The sequence below is a fragment of the Coregonus clupeaformis genome, unplaced genomic scaffold (genome assembly GCF_020615455.1).
Source record: "Coregonus clupeaformis isolate EN_2021a unplaced genomic scaffold, ASM2061545v1 scaf0272, whole genome shotgun sequence".
In the NCBI taxonomy this organism is placed as follows: Eukaryota; Metazoa; Chordata; class Actinopteri; order Salmoniformes; family Salmonidae; genus Coregonus; species Coregonus clupeaformis.
Window position 1 is genome coordinate 47,501 of NW_025533727.1, and position 20,011 is coordinate 67,511.

General features: G+C 44.1%; 1 protein-coding gene and 1 pseudogene across 1 annotated transcript in view; one reads left to right on the top strand and one right to left on the bottom strand.

Moving 5' to 3' along the window:
* The window catches only part of LOC121542583 (oxysterol-binding protein-related protein 10), a gene marked incomplete at its 3' end in the record, with an annotated part of 35,932 nt that extends 33,999 nt beyond the window's left edge, over positions 1–1,933 (bottom strand). The window contains exon 1 of the mRNA XM_045214521.1: positions 813–1,933. Within this exon, the coding sequence (XP_045070456.1) occupies positions 813–1,057 (245 nt within the window). The remainder of the gene's footprint in view (positions 1–812) is intronic.
* Positions 1,894–19,409, top strand: LOC121542585 (annotated as a pseudogene).
* The last annotated feature ends 602 nt before the right edge of the window (positions 19,410–20,011 follow it).

Consider the following 20,011-nt stretch of genomic DNA (forward strand, 5'->3'; position numbering starts at 1 on the left):
GTTGCTGTCCCCATCCCAGACTCTCAACCTAGCACCCTGGAGCTCTCCCACAGCCTGGGACCCATCTGCCTCTATACATTTGATAATTCCAAAACAACTGTTCAGCTATATCAGCAAAACCCTGTTCCTGTCTTAGTCAGTCCTGGTGTTACAGTGTTCATGAACTGTCCTCCTCTCTCAATGCCTTATTTCTATGAACACAAAGACTGCTTTCTTAATATGACCGCTTAACAAATCATTTACTAAACTATAGAATAGAACAGAGCAGAATAGAATATAAAAAAACGGTATTTATATGTGATGTTAATGGTCATCACTTGTGTTGCTGCCAACAACAACTGTGTTCTAGGAAACATGGCAACAGGACTGAACATGCCTTTTGTGCTGCATCGCAAAGCAAAACTCCTCTCAATCCTTCCAATGGAAAACACCTATGGAACCGCAGATCATAATCAATCATCTTGATCTATTACCTACGAATGTGATCTGCCCCCTTTTTTTGATCAGAAGATATAAATGCCCTGTAACTTATGTTATCAATAGATGTGATAAGATACGAAAAATAGGTGAAAATGAAATAGATAAGATGGATATTTTAATATCGAACCGAACTTGTTGTGAATATATTAGATTAAATGAGAAGAAAAAAAAAAAAGTGAAATGAGATGCCTTTCCACCGTACACAACTGACCAACAATGACACCAAACTCAGTCAAGAACCACTATAAAACTAGCTCTGTTCCATGGCGTTAGTGCGCGTCCGCGCATAATGCCCTGTACCGGCGCTAGAACCCCTGAATAGCCTACTGTACCTGTTTTGCCATCCCTGTAGAAGGTTGGTGTATTTATTGAGGACCCCCTCCAGGCGCCGCTTGTGGGCTTGATGCGGAGTAGACCCGCTGCCCCCGGACACCCCACCACGGCTGCCTGCGGTGTCTGCCTCGGAGCCCAGGCTGTGCGGACACTGACCGCCACCTCCTCCGTCCAACCTCCGTGCAGCGGGATTCCCATGGTAGGATGTGGGGTTGATCATGTTGGAGCCTGGGTGCTTGTCCATAATTGAGAGTTAGGCTAAAGATAAGATGATTATTTTGTTTTAGAAGGTGGAAAACCGAACGATAAGAATATCAAATGCAGCGGAGATTCCAGAACAGGGTGATAACCACATTCTCCGTTAGTGCAGCGTCTTGGAGAATATGGACCCTGCACTGTCTTATGCTGAGAGAAGAAGAGAGAGAAGAAGAAGAGAGAACAGGGGTATTCCGTGTCTTGCTGCGGTGTTGGTGTGTGGCTCTGACGTTTCTGCGTTTTTCTACTGGAAATCCCGGGATGGTCACTCCCTTTGACTGCCGGCCAACCACGATGCTGTACCTCCAGAATACAGGGCTATATACATCATCGCAGAAAACACACGGATTCACCATAGCTTATTCACCACACACAAGGATCTCAACGTACATGCATGATGTGTGGGATATTAAATATTTCAATTTGGAGTAGGTAAAAAATAGGGAAAGGCCATTTAGGATATTTGATATGAATATGTAAGGCTATTCAATTATTATTCTTCTTGAACTTCTTCCAGAAAAGAGACATTAGTAAACATTCCAACAATTGTCTTGCAATTTATCAGGAGACATCTAAATAGGATAATGAAAGGCTACCAGCTAATTGTAACAAACATAAACAACTCCAAATCCCAGAATCCTCCAGTGTGGCAACTCCTTGATGATGCCATTTAACAGTAGTATAGCCTATAGGAGACTAGCGGCGCTCTCCTGTCTGCTCTCCGTACGTCCACTCTCCATATCATCTGTCATTAGTTACCTATATCTTCGAAATTAATACATGTTTAACCGTTTCTTCTCCAGAAGCATATAGGAAACATCTCCAATGGCGTCGCCTCTGAAAAGTGTGCATTGTCGGCTCTGGAAACTGGTGAGTTCAGTCACTGTCAATGGCCACTGTTGCTCCTATCGATGATAGGCAACATGCCTTGCAACCTATAGAGATTGTCAGATAGATCGTACTGGGCTAGCTAGATCAGCACGTGTTGGCAGTTGTCTGTCGCTTACAATGTAGGCCAATCTCTCTTTGGCTCGGAGGCAGGCGCGGCTCGTTACGTTGTAGCTGTTGTCAAGGAGAACAAACCTCTCGTATGGTCATGAGCAGAACAACGTGTTTTTTTAAAAATCAATTTATGTTGAGGGGACTACAATGCATTTATGTAGGATCATGTTTAAGGGATAATGTTTTGACATTTTGGCAAATTATTGACAAGGGACAAGACAGAATTTTCTAGGCTATCCATTCAAAAAATGATGGTGAACAGTTATGATAATAATTGGATTGTTTTTGCTATTGTCTCTTGCCACAAGACGATGGCAAATGGTATATTGTAGAGAAGTGTAACGTACATAAATGATTCTTCTTCCCTACAGGGGTTCAGCCATTGCCAGGATAATCGGCAGTAATGCTCAGACCCTGCAGCGCTTCGCCACCACAGTCAAGATGTGGGTGTTTGAGGAGAACGTGAACGGCAGGAATCTCACAGACATCACCAACGCCATCAGACCATGACAATGTCAAGTACCTGCCTGGATACAAACTGCCTGACAAAAAAAATAAAAAAATAAAAAAATTAATACAATTTAAAAAAACATTGTAAAGTGGTTATCCCACTGGCTATAAGGTGAATGCACCTATTTGTAAGTCGCTCTGGATAAGAGCGTCTGCTAAATGACCTAAATGTAAATGTAAATGTAACGTGGTTAAGAGGACTGTCGGAACAGAAATGAACTCAAACAAAGACTGAAAGTGTGTAGTTTACGTCAGTGTTTCCCAACCCCGGTCCCTAGGGCCCAACAGCTGTTTCACATATTTGTTCCATTTCAGCACACAGCTGACCAAAGCATTACGGTCACCTCATTGAAATGATATCTTCCACCCGCTCCTTCTCCCTCACTCCCTCCCTCTCTCGCTCTGTCTCTATCCCTCTCTCTCTCTCTCTCTCTCTCTCTCTCTCTCTCTCTCTCTCTCTCTCTCTCTCTCTCTCTCTCTCTCTCTCTCTCTCTCTCTCTCCATCTCTCCCCCTCCTTCCCTCTCCACAGGTGGCTGTACCCCAGCTCCAGGATGCTGCTGAGGGGGCTGACCTCCTAGTGTTTGTGGTTCCTCACCAGTTCATCAGGAAGCTGTGTGATGAGAGGGTGGGCTGTGTCTCCTCCCAGGCCAGGGGAATCACACTCGTTAAGGTAAGAGTTTCACGCCGCCAAACGTCGTATTCATATGTTTGCTCTGCAACCTAGAACACATAAGGGTTCACAAGGCTATATGGAGCCCTCTCATTTCTTAGTGTCCGCCTCATAATTTAGGTTCTAAATTAAAGGTGAAAATATGTATTTTTCTGTATGCTTAAAAAACATATTTTCCAGGACATTGAGAAAAAGCATATTTTCCGGACGTTGAAAAATACGTATTTTCCAGATGTTGAAATCAGGTTAATTTTCGGTTCTGAATGAAAGTTGAAAATACTTATTTTCTGGATATGGAAAATACGTATTTCCTGGATGTTGAAAATACGTATTTATAGACGTCTATGATTGGTTCAGATTTGGTCCGCACCTGACCAAAAACAAATGTCAGTGGATGTGGAAAAAAGGCTGGTCCGGACTGCACCAAAAAAAGACATCCAAAAGGCGTTGGCGTCGGTCCGTGCTTACTGGGGTGGAGCCTACAGTGTTGCCTGAAATTGAATTTTATGAACGCCCATCTATGGTTACCGTTTGTAAAACCCCCCCCCCCAAAAAAAGACTTCTGGTCTGGACAGGACCCCAAAAAAAGACATCCAAATAACGTCAGCTCGCGTTTACTGGGGTGTAGCCTAACGTGTCGGCCCCCAATATAATTTGATGAATGCCCATCCGTGTGGTAGCCCCACCGTTTTTTTTAAACAGACCGTTACATTGGCTTTACTAGTCCTGATTCCTGTGGCTAATCAATTTGGCTATTTAAGCTCTGAATATCAGCTACCCAACTTTATCAGGAGTTATCCGAGTGGCGCAGTGGTCTAAGGCACTACATCGCAGTGCTAGCTGTGCCACTAGAGATCCTGGTTCGAATCCAGGCTCTGTCGTAGCCGGCCGCGACCGGGAGACCCATGGGGCGGCGCACAATTGGCCCAGGGTAGGGGAGGGAATGGCCGGTAGGGATGTAGCTCAGTTGGTAGAGCATGGTGTTTGCAACGCCAGGGTTGTGGGTTTTTTAAATGTATGCACTAACTGTAAGTCGCTCTGGATAAGAGCGTCTGCTAAATTACTAAAATGTAAATGTAAATGTTATCGTGAGCCTATTTGCAATGTGTTTACACAGCGGGAAAATGCAGAAGTATTTTATTTTTTTGCTATGATCAGCTTGTCAAAAATGTACAGATACAAACTTGAAACCATGACAACGGGGTGAAACTCCTGGACTACAGTTGTGATTGTCCATTCCATATCGTCCATTTTACTTTGACCTGTCCTGTTTTTAGGATATGTTGTTTGTTAACATGACAGCACATTTTATTTTATTTTATTTGGCACCGTTTAGGTTAGGCTGTTTTGATCTGAGAAACCTGCATGATGTAAAACGTGTCCATCTCATTACATTGTCATACATGTTATCTCCAGCCTGTAGGCGTCAGAAAAGACCATATCCTATATCTGCTACTTGATTTTAGTTAGATTTTTTTTTTTGTTGACTAAATGTTAGTGGAGCGCTCCAGCGATGCGTTTCTCCAACAGCACCCTGTAGGGTGTGCTGGGAATGGACAAGCAAAATATTTTTTGCGGCCCAGCCTTTGACAAAATGGGCCACTGCTTATCACAGGGCGGCATCAACGCTCACCTAAAAAGCCCTTATGCCACTGGTTGAGAGAAATTGTCATTATTTTTTTGGCAGAATCATGTGAGGTTTTATGTGTTGTTCTTGGAAGTGAGTCTTGGTCAGTTTAGCTCAGAAAATGCCGCCCTCGTCAATCTGTCTCCATAGGCGGTCGCGTAATCCCGCCTGATGAGAATGGGCCTGCTTCTCCACCACACCAAGAATGTTGTGTTGTCCAGATATTGACCTCTGCACTGCAGCATGAGACCCGTGACAGCTTGTCTCATCTATAAATAGATAGTTTGTCTTATCAGTCTTTCCCACTGGCATAGACCTCGTCTGCTGAACATATGGCTTTCTGTCACTCTTGTCAGTCACTCTGTCTGTCACTCTGTCACTCTGGCATAGACCTCATCTGCTGAACATATGGCTTTCTGTCACTGTCAGTCTGTCACTCTGTCCGTCTGTCAGTCACTCTGTGAGTAAGTCACTCTGTCAGACCCCGTACGGAGCGCAGTTCACAATGCATGTAGACCTATCATCTCATGGTAACTTTTTTCCTTGTGACAGGTAGACCTACATTTGCTGCAGCATAGTCTATGCTACAGTATTATAAAGAACGAATGCGAATCTAATTTACCCATCTCCATCTGGCTTTCAGGGGTCACCTTGTTTTTTAATTGTAAAGAAAACATTTTTTTTTTAATTGCAGCTGCAGAGTTATAAAAACGGCCTATCACTCGAATATCGTTGCTTTAAATCAGTGCACGCTCGAGTACTCTCTCGCGGTCTTCATTCTCTCTCTCCATCAACTCCATTCAAATTGCATCCAAAATAGATAATCCTGTTCTAGATTGATATATAGTCCTATATATAGTTGTCCTAGCCGACCTCTTTCAGGTAATACATTCAATGCAGTATTAACCTTATATTTAGCTAATTAATGATGGGTTATGCATAATAAGCTTTTAACTTATAGCCTCTGTCTCATGTGCAATATGCACCTGTGACCTGCTGACCTCTCCTTGGAGTCACATGCGGCAAAAGCTAGACTACAATAGCTTGCTGGACATTATATTTTTTTTATAGCATTTCTTACACCAATAGACTATTCGAAGAGGCACGCAAGCTCTTTTTTGCTGAATGTTAAATACAGCAGCCAATAGAACTCACGGGTAGTTTGAAAGAAGAGCGAACGCGCGACGGCGGTAGGCTATAGCGAGTTATTTATTCAGACCCGTAACCAACCATTCAATCTCCGTGAAGAGAAGTGAAAGCCCTCTGCATCTAATTCTAGTCCTATTTCATTCAAGCATGTCAATAGAATGATGAAGATAAGGACAATTAAACTAATTTCATGTAACTGTTGAAAGCGAGGAAGGAATGAAGCAACAATAGAGAGAGAAAGAGGAGGATAATAACATAAGGGGAAATATTATCAAAGGTGTGTGTATATGTGTATATATATATATATATGCGTCAGCCTACTAATTATACAAATAGGCCCTATTATATTTGTAACTTATTAGGCCGCATGTGCTCCAACAGAATCGCATGTTCTCTTCTGCTTTATCATGGTTTGAACGATGTGCGTAATTCCAGTCCATATAATATAATACAATACAGTAATACAGTATAATACAATACAGTACAGTAATACAGTTCACACTCCAAAAGATTAGCCTACTGGAGCTAGTTTCATTGATTTACCCAAGAGAGCATATAGCTAGCTAAATCTATGGGCTTTATATAGCTAGCTACATCTATGGGCTTTATATAGCTAGCTACATCTATGGGCTTTATATAGCTAGCTACATCTATGGGCTTTATATAGCTAGCTACATCTATGGGCTTTTATATAGCTAGCTACAGCTATGGGCTTTATATAGCTAGCTATATCTATGGGCTTTATATAGCTAGCTACATCTATGGGCTTTATATAGCTAGCTACATCTATGGGCTTTATATAGCTAGCTACATCTATGGGCTTTATATAGCTAGCTACATCTATGGGCTTTTATATAGCTAGCTACATCTATTGGCTTTATATAGCTAGCTCCATCTATGGGCTTTATATAGCTAGCTCCATCTATGGGCTTTATATAGCTAGCTACATCTATGGGCTTTATATAGCTAGCTACATCTATGGGCTTTATATAGCTAGCTACATCTATGGGCTTTTATATAGCTAGCTACAGCTATGGGCTTTATATAGCTAGCTACATCTATGGGCTTTTATATAGCTAGCTACATCTATGGGCTTTTATATAGCTAGCTACAGCTATGGGCTTTTATATAGCTAGCTACAGCTATGGGCTTTATATAGCTAGCTACATCTATGGGCTTTATATAGCTAGCTACATCTATGGGCTTTATATAGCTAGCTACATCTATGGGCTTTATATAGCTAGCTACATCTATGGGCTTTTATATAGCTAGCTACATCTATGGGCTTTTATATAGCTAGCTACATCTATGGGCTTTATATAGCTAGCTACATCTATGGGCTTTTATATAGCTAGCTACATCTATGGGCTTTTATATAGCTAGCTACATCTATGGGCTTTATATAGCTAGCTACATCTATGGGCTTTTATATAGCTAGCTACATCTATGGGCTTTATATAGCTAGCTACATCTATGGGCTTTTATATAGCTAGCTACATCTATGGGCTTTTATATAGCTAGCTACATCTATGGGCTTTTATATAGCTAGCTACATCTATGGGCTTTATATAGCTAGCTACATCTATGGGCTTTTATATAGCTAGCTACATCTATGGGCTTTATATAGCTAGCTACATCTATGGGCTTTATATAGCTAGCTACATCTATGGGCTTTATATAGCTAGCTACATCTATGGGCTTTTATATAGCTAGCTACAGCTATGGGCTTTATATAGCTAGCTACATCTATGGGCTTTATATAGCTAGCTACATCTATGGGCTTTATATAGCTAGCTACATCTATGGGCTTTATATAGCTAGCTACATCTATGGGCTTTATATAGCTAGCTACATCTATGGGCTTTATATAGCTAGCTACATCTATGGGCTTTATATAGCTAGCTACATCTATGGGCTTTATATAGCTAGCTACATCTATGGGCTTTATATAGCTAGCTACATCTATGGGCTTTTATATAGCTAGCTACATCTATGGGCTTTTATATAGCTAGCTACATCTATGGGCTTTTATATAGCTAGCTACATCTATGGGCTTTATATAGCTAGCTACATCTATGGGCTTTATATAGCTAGCTACATCTATGGGCTTTTATATAGCTAGCTACATCTATGGGCTTTTATATAGCTAGCTACATCTATGGGCTTTTATATAGCTAGCTACATCTATGGGCTTTATATAGCTAGCTACATCTATGGGCTTTTATATAGCTAGCTACATCTATGGGCTTTTATATAGCTAGCTACATCTATGGGCTTTTATATAGCTAGCTACATCTATGGGCTTTTATATAGCTAGCTACATCTATGGGCTTTATATAGCTAGCTACATCTATGGGCTTTTATATAGCTAGCTACATCTATGGGCTTTATATAGCTAGCTACATCTATGGGCTTTTATATAGCTAGCTACATCTATGGGCTTTTATATAGCTAGCTACATCTAAGGCAGGGGTGTCAAACTCATTTTAGCTCAGGGGCCACATGGAGGAAAATCTATTCCCAAGTGGGCCGGACCGGAAAAATCATGGTATATATAACTTAAAAACAACAACTTCAGATTGTTTTCTTTGTTTTAATACGATCAACATAAAGCTGGAGCCTGAGGACAGTGTGTCCAAAATAGTACAAGCACAACATCACTATTAATCATAAAACACGTCAAGTTTATTTGAAAATTCTAAAGAAAAAGAACACACAAACACACAATGCCTCAGTGATTAACAGAAGTATATCACAGATCACAGAACTATATCAGGGTGTCATTTCTCAGGCAGAAATGTAGATACAAATAATGAAATCCTGTTCCCCAAACAAGTGCAAGAACCACAGAGTCAAGAATAGGTTAAATATACAAATAAAATAAAAACAATTAAAAACAATAGCACATCAACATAAAAACATATAAACATAAAGCTGGAGCCTGAGGACAGTGTCCAAAAGCACAACATCACTATTAATCATAAAACACCTCAAGTTATTTGAAAGTTCTGAGGACAAAGAACACACAAACACACAATTCCTCAGTGGATTCACAGAAGTATATCACAGATCACAGAACTATATCAGGGTGTCATTTCTCAGGCAGAAATGTAGATAAAAATAATGAAATCCTGTTCCCCAAACAAGTGCAAGAACCACAGAGTCAAGAATAGGTTAAATATACAAATAAAATAAAATCAATTAAAAACAATAGCACATCAACATAAAAACATATAAACATAAATCTGAAAGCGTTGCTCAAACTCCCGTAACAGTCCCGTTATTTTATCTTTGAACCGCTTCATGTCTGCCACATGTTGGGTCGCGACACATTTTTCAGACAGGGGAAGTGAGCTGCATCACCACCGGCAAGTTGCGTCTCCCACAATGACAGCTTCAACTTGAAAGAACGTATGCTGTCATAATACTGCGTGACAACTTTGTTGCGTCCTTGCAGCTGTTTGTTCAAGTTATTCAGGTGCTCTGTAACATCCACCATAAATGCAAGGTCCGGCATCCATTCTGCGGAATGAAATTCTAACACTGGTTTGCCCTTTTCTTCCATGAACTGTTCAATTTCTTCTCGTAAATCAAAGAAACGCCTCAGCACAGCACCTCGGCTTAACCATCTTACCTCAGTGTGGTATGGCAGGCCATAGATGGGGGCTTTCTCTCTGAGAAGGCTGTCAAACTGACGGTGATTCAGGCTTCTGGATCGGATGAAATTAACAGTTTGGATGACCACCTTCATGACGTTATCCATCTTTAATGACTTGCAACACAAAGCCTCCTGGTGCAAAATACAGTGAAAAGTCAAAAAATCACGTCCTCCATTTGCAGATTGCACTTTCTCTCTGAACTTTGTCACAACGCCTGCTTTTTTCCCGATCATTGAGGGCGCACCATCTGTAGCCAGGCTGACAGCGCGGGACCAGTCCACTCCGACCCTGTCCAGCGCGCTGACGAAAGTGCGGTAAAAATATCAGCTGCTGTCGTTGTATCTGTCATCGGCACCAACTCCACAAACTCCTCGGTGACGGTCAATGTGTCATCAACTCCGCGGATGAAAATGGCCAGTTGTGCAACATCTGTAATGTCCGTGCTTTCATCAATTGCAACCGAAACGCAATAAATGACTTTACTTTTTGCTTCAACTGGCTGTCCAAATCCACTGAAAGATCGGAAATCCTGTCTGCAACTGTGTTTCTTGTCAGGCTGATATTTGCAAAAGCCTGCCGCTTTTCAGGGCACACAATCTCCGCTGCCTTCATCATGCATGTTTTTACAAATTCACCCTCACTAAATGGTTTTGAAGCCACTGCGATTTCATTAGCAATGAGGTAGCTAGCTTTCACTGCAGCGTCACTGATGTCTCGGCTGTGAGTAAACACAGACTGCTGTTTCTTCAGACCCGCCAACAGTTCATTCACCTTCTCTCATCTCCGCTGTCCTTGAAAGTTGTCATATTTGTCGGCATGAAGACTCACATAGTGGCGACGAAGGTTATATTCTTTCAGCACTGCAACATGCTCTGAACACACCAAACATACAGCTTTCCCATTCAATTCCGTGAATAAATAGGATGACCATTTTTCTTGGAACACTCTGCACTCTGCGTCCACTTTTCTCTTTTTGACAGAGACATATTGGGGCAATGAGGGTGCCAAAGCACATAATGTTAAAAGTAGAAGCCGTAATAAATATCGCGGGCAAAACAAAGTAGCTCATTGGCTGCACGTGCTTGACCTACTTGCTCTGCCCCGGTATAAACAGTTTGCTTGCTTAACACAATTGCTATTGCGCCATCCAGTGGACGCAATTGGAACAGCAGTTTATTTTATTGAAAAATTGCAGCGCATTTTTATACTTTACAAAATTATTATTATTATTATTATTATTATTATTTATTTATTTTCAAAATCATCTCGCGGGCCGGATTAAACCCGTTTGTGGGCCTGATCCGGCCCGCGGGCCGGACGTTTGACACCCCTGATCTAAGGGCTTTTATATAGCTAGCTACATCTATGGGCTTTATATAGCTAGCTACATCTATGGGCTTTTATATAGCTAGCTACATCTATGGGCTTTATATAGCTAGCTACATCTATGGGCTTTATATAGCTAGCTACAACTATGGGCTTTATATAGCTAGCTACATCTATGGGCTTTTATATAGCTAGCTACATCTATGGGCTTTTATATAGCTAGCTACATCTATGGGCTTTTATATAGCTAGCTACATCTATGGGCTTTTATATAGCTAGCTACATCTATGGGCTTTTATATAGCTAGCTACATCTATGGGCTTTTATGTTTTTCTGTTGTGCGTTATGTGCAGTAGCCCATTTATCATATATGTATTGGATAACGACACAATCATTTGGGCTTTTTTGGGGCTTGGGCTCATTAAATACCGTTAATGTAGGGCTCATAAAATGTATTTAAAATATGGCTCATCAGGCTCAGGTAGCATCAGGTTTCAATATTCACGCTGATCAAAGCTCTAATCAAATCCAGACATTTATATGCTTTATAATGCTTTTGAATGACACTTCCGGTTTTGGCAGGAAATACCGGGTTACCCGGGAGAAAAGTGATTTATTCTTGGGATCAAACGTTTGTAAAATACCGGGAAAATATTCAACCCTAGTCAGTCTGTCTCTCAGTCTGTCAGTCACTCTGTCTGTCACTCTGTCAGTCACTCTGTCTGTCACTCTGTCTGTCACTCTGTATGTTCTTGTATAAGTCAGAGCTGCGAGCTGACGTCCTGATACTTGTGGGAATCGACCCACTAAAACCTGTTCTACAACAGCAGTCTACTCTGTTCTGCTCAGCTCTGGCCTTTTTTTGAGACTGTTGACTGTTATTACCAACAGACAGCCAGACAGACAGGGTTAATATCCTCCTATCCATGACAACAGAGAGGTTTAGTGCGTGGTGAAATCCATGTGTTGTGGTAACAGAGCTGAAAGAGTTGAACGTCCAGCACTGGAGAGGCTAAAGGGGCTGGTTTAAACCTCTGGATTGGGCCACAGCAGGACCTTGTATTAAACCTCTGGATTGGGCCACAGCAGGACCTTTGTAAAGAGGGATTTGTGTGGTTGAGAAGCCAGGGGATTCTGAGAAGCTTTGTTTTAGTGGAGAGGCTTTTATAACTAATGCTACGTAATGATCTACAGGCTCATGTATTTTAGTGGAGAGGCTTTTATAACTAATGCTACGTAATGATCTACAGGCTCATGTATTTTAGTGGAGAGGCTTTTATAACTAATGCTACGTAATGATCTACAGGCTCATGTATTTTAATGGAGAGGATGGTCTTCTCATTCTCCAAGAATGTAATCAGACTATTATGGTGTTGGGATTCCTTTAATAGGCTACTCTCTCTCATTAGCCTGCTCTCGCTCTACTGTCTATTCATTTATTCATGCCTAGTCTTAAATCAGTTACAACTACTTCTGCAAGGTTCTAGTTATTTAGGAAGTGTTTGTACTCGGAGTCCACAGGGCCTTGGTTGGCCTAGTTTGTTTCTTTCACCAGCTGGTTCTGTCTCTCCAGGGCAGCTAAGCTCCCACGTCTGGCTTATGATGTTTGGATATTTCAAGAGTGATGTTTGCTGGGACATGATATGCTCTCCTCTCGGTACTCCCATGCCTGTCCCAGATTGAGTTAGCGTCAGAGAGAGTAGGCTAATGTCAGAGGGAGTAGAGGAGCTAACTGGATCTACTGTAGTGTTGTCTGTCTGTCCTTTCTGTCTGTCTGTCTCTCTGTCCTTTCTGTCTCTGTCCTTTCTGTCTGTCTGTCTCTCTGTGTCTCTGTCCTGTCTGTCTGTCTGTCTGTCTGTCTGTCTCTCTGTGTCTCTGTCCTGTCTGTCTGTCTGTCTGTCTGTCTGTCTGTCTGTCTGTCTGTCTGTCTGTCTGTCTGTCTGTCTGTCTGTCTGTCTCTCTGTGTCTCTGTCCTGTCTGTCTGTGTCTATCTCTCTGTCTGTCCTGTCTGTCCTTTCTGTCTGTCTCTCTGTCTCTCTGTCCTTTCTGTCTCTCTGTCCTTTCTGTCCTTTCTGTCTCTCTGTCCTTTCTGTCTGTCTCTGTCTCTCTGTCCTTTCTGTCTGTCTCTCTGTCTCTCTGTCCTTTCTGGCTGTCTGACTCTCTGTCCTTTCTGTCTGTCTCTCTGTCCTTTCTGTCTCTCTGTCCTTTCTGGCTGTCTGTCTCTCTGTCTCTTCTGTCTGTCCGTCTGTCTGTCTGTCTGTCAGTGACAAGCCCCCATGTGTGGAGTTGAGACAGCAGTCTGATTCTGTCTCTATGTGTCTCTGAATGGATCTTTTTAGTTACAAACACATCCAAAACAGATAGAAACAGTAGTAACATCTCTCACCTCTCTCTTCACAGGGAATAGCTGCTTCCTCACTCCTCTCTCTTCACAGGGAATAGCTGCTTCCTCACTCCTCTCTCTTCACAGGGAATAGCTGCTTCCTCACTCCTCTCTCTTCACAGGGAATAGCTGCTTCCTCACTCCTCTCTCTTCACAGGGAATAGCTGCTTCCTCACTCCTCTCTCTTCACAGGGAATAGCTGCTTCCTCACTCCTCTCTCTTCACAGGGAATAGCTGCTTCCTCACTCCTATCTCTTCACAGGGAATAGCTGCTTCCTCACTCCTCTCTTCACAGGGAATAGCTGCTTCCCTCACTCCTCTCTCTTCACAGGGAATAGCTGCTTCCTCACTCCTCTCTCTTCACAGGGAATAGCTGCTTCCTCACTCCTCTCTCTTCACAGGGAATAGCTGCTTCCTCACTCCTCTCTCTTCACAGGGAATAGCTGCTTCCTCACTCCTCTCTCTTCACAGGGAATAGCTGCTTCCTCACTCCTCTCTCTTCACAGGAATAGCTGCTTCCTCACTCCTCTCTCTTCACAGGGAATAGCTGCTTCCTCACTCCTCTCTCTTCACAGGGAATAGCTGCTTCCTCACTCCTCTCTCTTCACAGGGAATAGCTGCTTCCTCACTCCTCTCTCTTCACAGGGAATAGCTGCTTCCTCACTCTCTCTCTTCACAGGGAATAGCTGCTTCCTCACTCCTCTCTCTTCACAGGGAATAGCTGCTTCCTCACTCCTCTCTCTTCACAGGGAATAGCTGCTTCCTCACTCCTCTCTCTTCACAGGGAATAGCTGCTTCCTCACTCCTCTCTCTTCACAGGGAATAGCTGCTTCCTCACTCCTCTCTCTTCACAGGGAATAGCTGCTTCCCTCACTCCTCTCTCTTCACAGGGAATAGCTGCTTCCTCACTCCTCTCTCTTCACAGGGAATAGCTGCTTCCTCACTCCTCTCTCTTCACAGGGAATAGCTGCTTCCTCACTCCTCTCTCTTCACAGGGAATAGCTGCTTCCCTCACTCCTCTCTCTTCACAGGGAATAGCTGCTTCCTCACTCCTCTCTCTTCACAGGGAATAGCTGCTTCCCTCACTCCTCTCTCTTCACAGGGAATAGCTGCTTCCTCACTCCTCTCTCTTCACAGGGAATAGCTGCTTCCTCACTCCTCTCTCTTCACAGGGAATAGCTGCTTCCTCACTCCTCTCTCTTCACAGGGAATAGCTGCTTCCTCACTCCTCTCTCTTCACAGGGAATAGCTGCTTCCTCTCACCTCTCTCTTCACAGGGAATAGCTGCTTCCTCTCACCTCTCTCTTCACAGGGAATAGCTGCTTCCTCACTCCTCTCTCTTCACAGGGAATAGCTGCTTCCTCACTCCTCTCTCTTCACAATGTCCTCTTTCAGATGGCTGTCTTCCTTTTATCTTTTCTCTCACTTTGCCCTGTAAACAAATCGAATGAAAAACACTAGTGAACCAGTTAACCATAGTGATTTAGCTCTCTCCTGTCCCCACAGGGAATAGACGAGGGTCCGGAGGGCCTGAAGCTCATCTCTGACATAATCAGGGAGAAGATGGCTATAGACGTCAGTGTTCTAATGGGAGCTAACATCGCCAACGAGGTGGCAGCAGAGAAGTTCTGTGAGACCACCATCGGTAAGAATAACCCAGCCTCATTTATCAACATAATGCATAGACATTTGTATACAGGAATGTAAAACGAAGCTGTGAAGTTATTTGATAACTATATGGCATGAGATATATAGTAATAATGTATCCCGAGTGGCGCAGTGGTCTAAGGCACTGCATCGCAGTGCTAGCTGTGCCACTAGAGATCCTGGTTCGTAACCAGCCTCTGTCGTAGCCGGCCACGACCGGGAGACCCATGGGGCGGCGCACAATTGGCCCAGCGTCGTCCAGGGTAGGGGAGGGTAATGGCCGGCAGGGATGTAGCTCAGTTGGTAGAGCATGGCGTTTGCAACGCCAGGGTTGTGGGTTCGATTCCCACGGGGGGCCAGTATGAAAAATTAAAAATTAAAAAAAATAATGTAACTGTAAGTCGCTCTGGATAAGAGCGTCTGCTAAATGACAAGAAAATAAATAATAATAATACAACAAATAATACAAAGCATGGCCAGAGATGGAGTGATAGGCTGGCTGTGTGATGGATGTAAAACGTGTTGCTTCACCAGTCAGTAAGATCATGGAGCACGGCTCTTCAAGGAGCTGCTGCAGACTCCTAACTTCAGGATCACAGTGGTGGACGACGCAGACACTGTAGAGCTCTGTGGAGCACTGAAGGTAACGCTAAGACACTGTAGAGCTCTGTGGAGCACTGAAGGTAACTCTAAGACACTGTAGAGCTCTGTGGAGCACTGAAGGTAACTCTAAGACACTGTAGAGCTCTGTGGAGCACTGAAGGTAACTCTAAGACACTGTAGAGCTCTGTGGAGCACTGAAGGTAACTCTAAGATACTGTAGAGCTCTGTAGAGCACTGAAGGTAACTCTAAGACACTGTAGAGCTCTGTGGAGCACTGAAGGTAACTCTAAGATACTGTAGAGCTCTGTGGAGCACTGAAGGTAACGCTAAGATACTGTAGAGCTCTGTGGAGCACTGAAGGTAACTCTTAGACACTGTAGAGCTCTGTGGAGCACTGAAGGTAACTCTTAGACACTGTAGAGCTCTGTGGAGCACTGAAGGTAACTCTAAGATACTGTAGAGCTCTGTAGAGCACTGAAGGTAACTCTAAGATTCTGTGGAGCACTGAAGGTAACTCTAAGATACTGTAGAGCTCTGTGGAGCACTGAAGGTAACTCTAAGACACTGTAGAGCTCTGTGGAGCACTGAAGGTAACTCTAAGACACTGTAGAGCTCTGTGGAGCACTGAAGGTAACTCTAAGACACTGTAGAGCTCTGTGGAGCACTGAAGGTAACTCTAAGACACTGTAGAGCTCTGTGGAGCACTGAAGGTAACTCTTAGACACTGTAGAGCTCTGTGGAGCACTGAAGGTAACTCTTAGACACTGTAGAGCTCTGTGGAGCACTGAAGGTAACTCTAAGATTCTGTGGAGCACTGAAGGTAACTCTAAGATACTGTAGAGCTCTGTAGAGCACTGAAGGTAACTCTAAGATACTGTAGAGCTCTGTAGAGCACTGAAGGTAACTCTAAGATACTGTAGAGCTCTGTGGAGCACTGAAGGTAACTCTAAGATACTGTAGAGCTCTGTGGAGCACTGAAGGTAACTCTAAGATACTGTAGAGCTCTGTGGAGCACTGAAGGTAACTCTAAGATACTGTAGAGCTCTGTGGAGCACTGAAGGTAACTCTAAGATACTGTAGAGCTCTGTGGAGCACTGAAGGTAACTCTAAGACACTGTAGAGCTCTGTGGAGCACTGAAGGTAACTCTAAGTATCCAGCCCAGCGTGTGTGTGTGTGTGTGTGTGTGTGTATGTGCATGGTAAAATGGATACATTTATATTTACATTTACGTCATTTAGCAGACGCTCTTATCCAGAGCGACTTACAAATTGGTGCATTCACCTTATAGCCATTGGGACAACCACTTTACAATGTTTTTTATTTTATTTAAAAAAAAATTGTGGGGTGGGGTAAGGGGGGGTAGAAGGATTACTTTATCCTATCCCAGGTATTCCTTGAAAGAGGTGGGGTTTCAAGTGTCTCCGGAAGGTGGTGAGTGACTCCGCTGTCCTGGCGTCGTGAGGGAGCTTGTTCCACCATTGGGGTGCCAGAGCAGCGAACAGTTTTGACTGGGCTGAGCGGGAACTGTGCTTCCGCAGAGGTAGGGGGGCCAGCAGGCCAGAGGTGGATGAACGTAGTGCCGTCGTTTGGGTGTAGGGTCTGATCAGAACCTGAAGGTAAGGAGGTGCCGTTCCCCTCACAGCTCCGTAGGCAAGCACCATGGTCTTGTAGCAGATGCGAGCTTCAACTGGAAGCCAGTGGAGTGTGCGGAGGAGCGGGGTGACGTGAGAGAACTTGGGAAGGTTGAACACCAGACGGGCTGCGGCATTCTGGATGAGTTGTAGGGGTTTAATGGCACAGGCAGGGAGCCCAGCCAACAGCGAGTTGCAGTAATCCAGACGGGAGATGACAAGTGCCTGGATTAGGACCTGTGCCGCTTCCTGTGTAAGGCAGGGTCGTACTCTCCGAATGTTGTAGAGCATGGACCTACAGGATCGGGTCACCGCCTTGATGTTAGCGGAGAACGACAGGGTGTTGTCCAGGGTCATGCCAAGGCTCTTTGCACTCTGGGAGGAGGACACAACAGAGTTGTCAACCGTGATGGCGAGATCATGGAACGGGCAGTCCTTCCTCGGGAGGAAGAGCAGCTCCGTCTTGCCAAGGTTCAGCTTGAGGTGGTGATCCGTCATCCACACTGATATGTCTGCCAGACATGCAGAGATGCGATTCGCCACCTGGTTATCAGAAGGGGGAAAGGAGAAGATTAGTTGTGTGTCGTCTGCGTAGCAATGATAGGAGAGGCCATGTGAGGATATGACAGAGCCAAGTGACTTGGTGTATAGCGAGAATAGGAGAGGGCCTAGAACTGAGCCCTGGGGGACACCAGTGGTGAGAGCACGTGGTGCGGAGACAGCTTCTCGCCACGCCACTTGGTAGGAGCGACCGGTCAGGTAGGACGCAATCCAAGAGTGAGCCGCGCCAGAGATGCCCAGCTCGGAGAGGGTGGAGAGGAGGATCTGATGGTTCACAGTATCAAAGGCAGCAGACAGGTCTAGAAGGACAAGAGCAGAGGAGAGAGAGTTAGCTTTAGCAGTGCGGAGAGCCTCCGTGACACAGAGAAGAGCAGTCTCAGTTGAATGACCAGTCTTGAAACCTGACTGGTTTGGATACTGCCATTGTAGAATGGTAATGACATAGTAATAACCTATTACCTCTATGTTTTCGTCTCTCTTCCTCAGAACATCGTAGCGGTAGGAGCAGGGTTCTGTGATGGGCCGAGGTGTGGTGACAACACCAAGGCAGCAGTAATCAGACTAGGGCTGATGGAGATGATAGCCTTCGCTAAGCTCTTCAGTAAAGATGGCGTCGTCTCCTCTGCAACTTTCCTGGAGAGCTGCGGCGTGGCTGACCTCATCACGACCTTTCTATGGAGGACGCAAACCGACGCGTGGCCGAGGCATTCGCCAAGACAGGAAAGGTAAGGACAAACGTTCAACTCTACACCAGATCTGGGATGGTTAGTGCCGGCTGACTGACCACTTGTCAAAGTTACAAATCAAAATAATGTGTTGTTTCATTCAGAAATGTGAAGTTTTTCAGTTAGTAAACAGTATAGACCTGACTCCTACATAGATACATGGTAATATGTCATGTATTTTCAGTTAGTAAACAGTATAGACCTGACTCCTACATAGATACATGGTAATATGTCATGTATTTTCAGTTAGTAAACCGTATAGGCCTAACTCCTACATAGATACAAGGTAATATGTCATGTATTTGTCTCCCTGCTAGACTAGACTGGAGCAGGAGATGTTGAATGGACAGAAGCTCCAGGGTCCTGCTACCTCAGCTGAAGTATACCACATCCTCAAACAGAAGGGACTGGTGGACAAGTGAGTCCCTCGCTGTCTCTGATCGATCCAGATACAGTACCTAGCCAAATGTAGTCTGTCACTCATTCCACCTGTATTGCCCTGTGGTCCCAACCATGAGCCCAGACTTATGATGGGGGAGAGAGAGAGAGAGAGAGAGGTGGTTGTATCCTTCCATTTTAACCCTGTGTCATTCTGTTGTGTCTTTCCCAGGTTCCCTCTGTTTGTGGCGGTGTATCAGATCTGTTTTCGAGGGCAAGCCGGTACAGGAAATGATCTCCTGTCTACAGAGTCACCCAGAGCACCTGTGAGTGCAGCTAGCTAGGTATGCTAGGCTAACCTCAGATATCAATCAGACCTCTATCTCTCCTCTCCAGCTGCTCTCCTCTGACCTCTATCCATAGAGGAGCTGTTCTCTCAAACAAGGGCCCGCCCTCCCTCTCTCCCTCCCTCCCTCCCTCCCTCCCTCCCTCCCTCCCTCCCTCCCTCCCTCCCTCCCTCCCTCCCTCTCTCCCAACCGACCGACTGACCGACCCTACCCTTCAAGGTTTAGGGACCAAAAGTTACAGAGTAGATGCTATTTACAGTATTGTTGTGCTAAAGTGATGAGCCTTGGCTGCTGCTAAGTGTCTATGGTGAATCAGTACCTCACATTGACATACGATATCTACGGGTGGGATGTCAGTTTCCTTCAGTGTTATTGAACCGAAATGACCTCCGATGCTACTAGCCAGCCATTAGGGCTCAAAAGTGGCTCTAATCTATGGACACCAGCCAGCATCTGTCTCAATTGCGCTTTTTGTGATTTCCTTATTGAATCATGCTGTCAAGACTTGACAATGCCCTTTCAGTTAGGGGGGGTGTTAGAACATAATTACCTTTGTGAGAAGTCATTCGTTTCAGTGGCCCATTTCAAAATCGTTAGTTAGAATAGTATGGAATTACTTCATTTTTTCACAGAGGGAACTTCTGTCATTTTATACTGTTTCACTGACATTCACATCATTTTAATGACATTACTTTACAGTCAATCCCAATGGAGTCATCATTT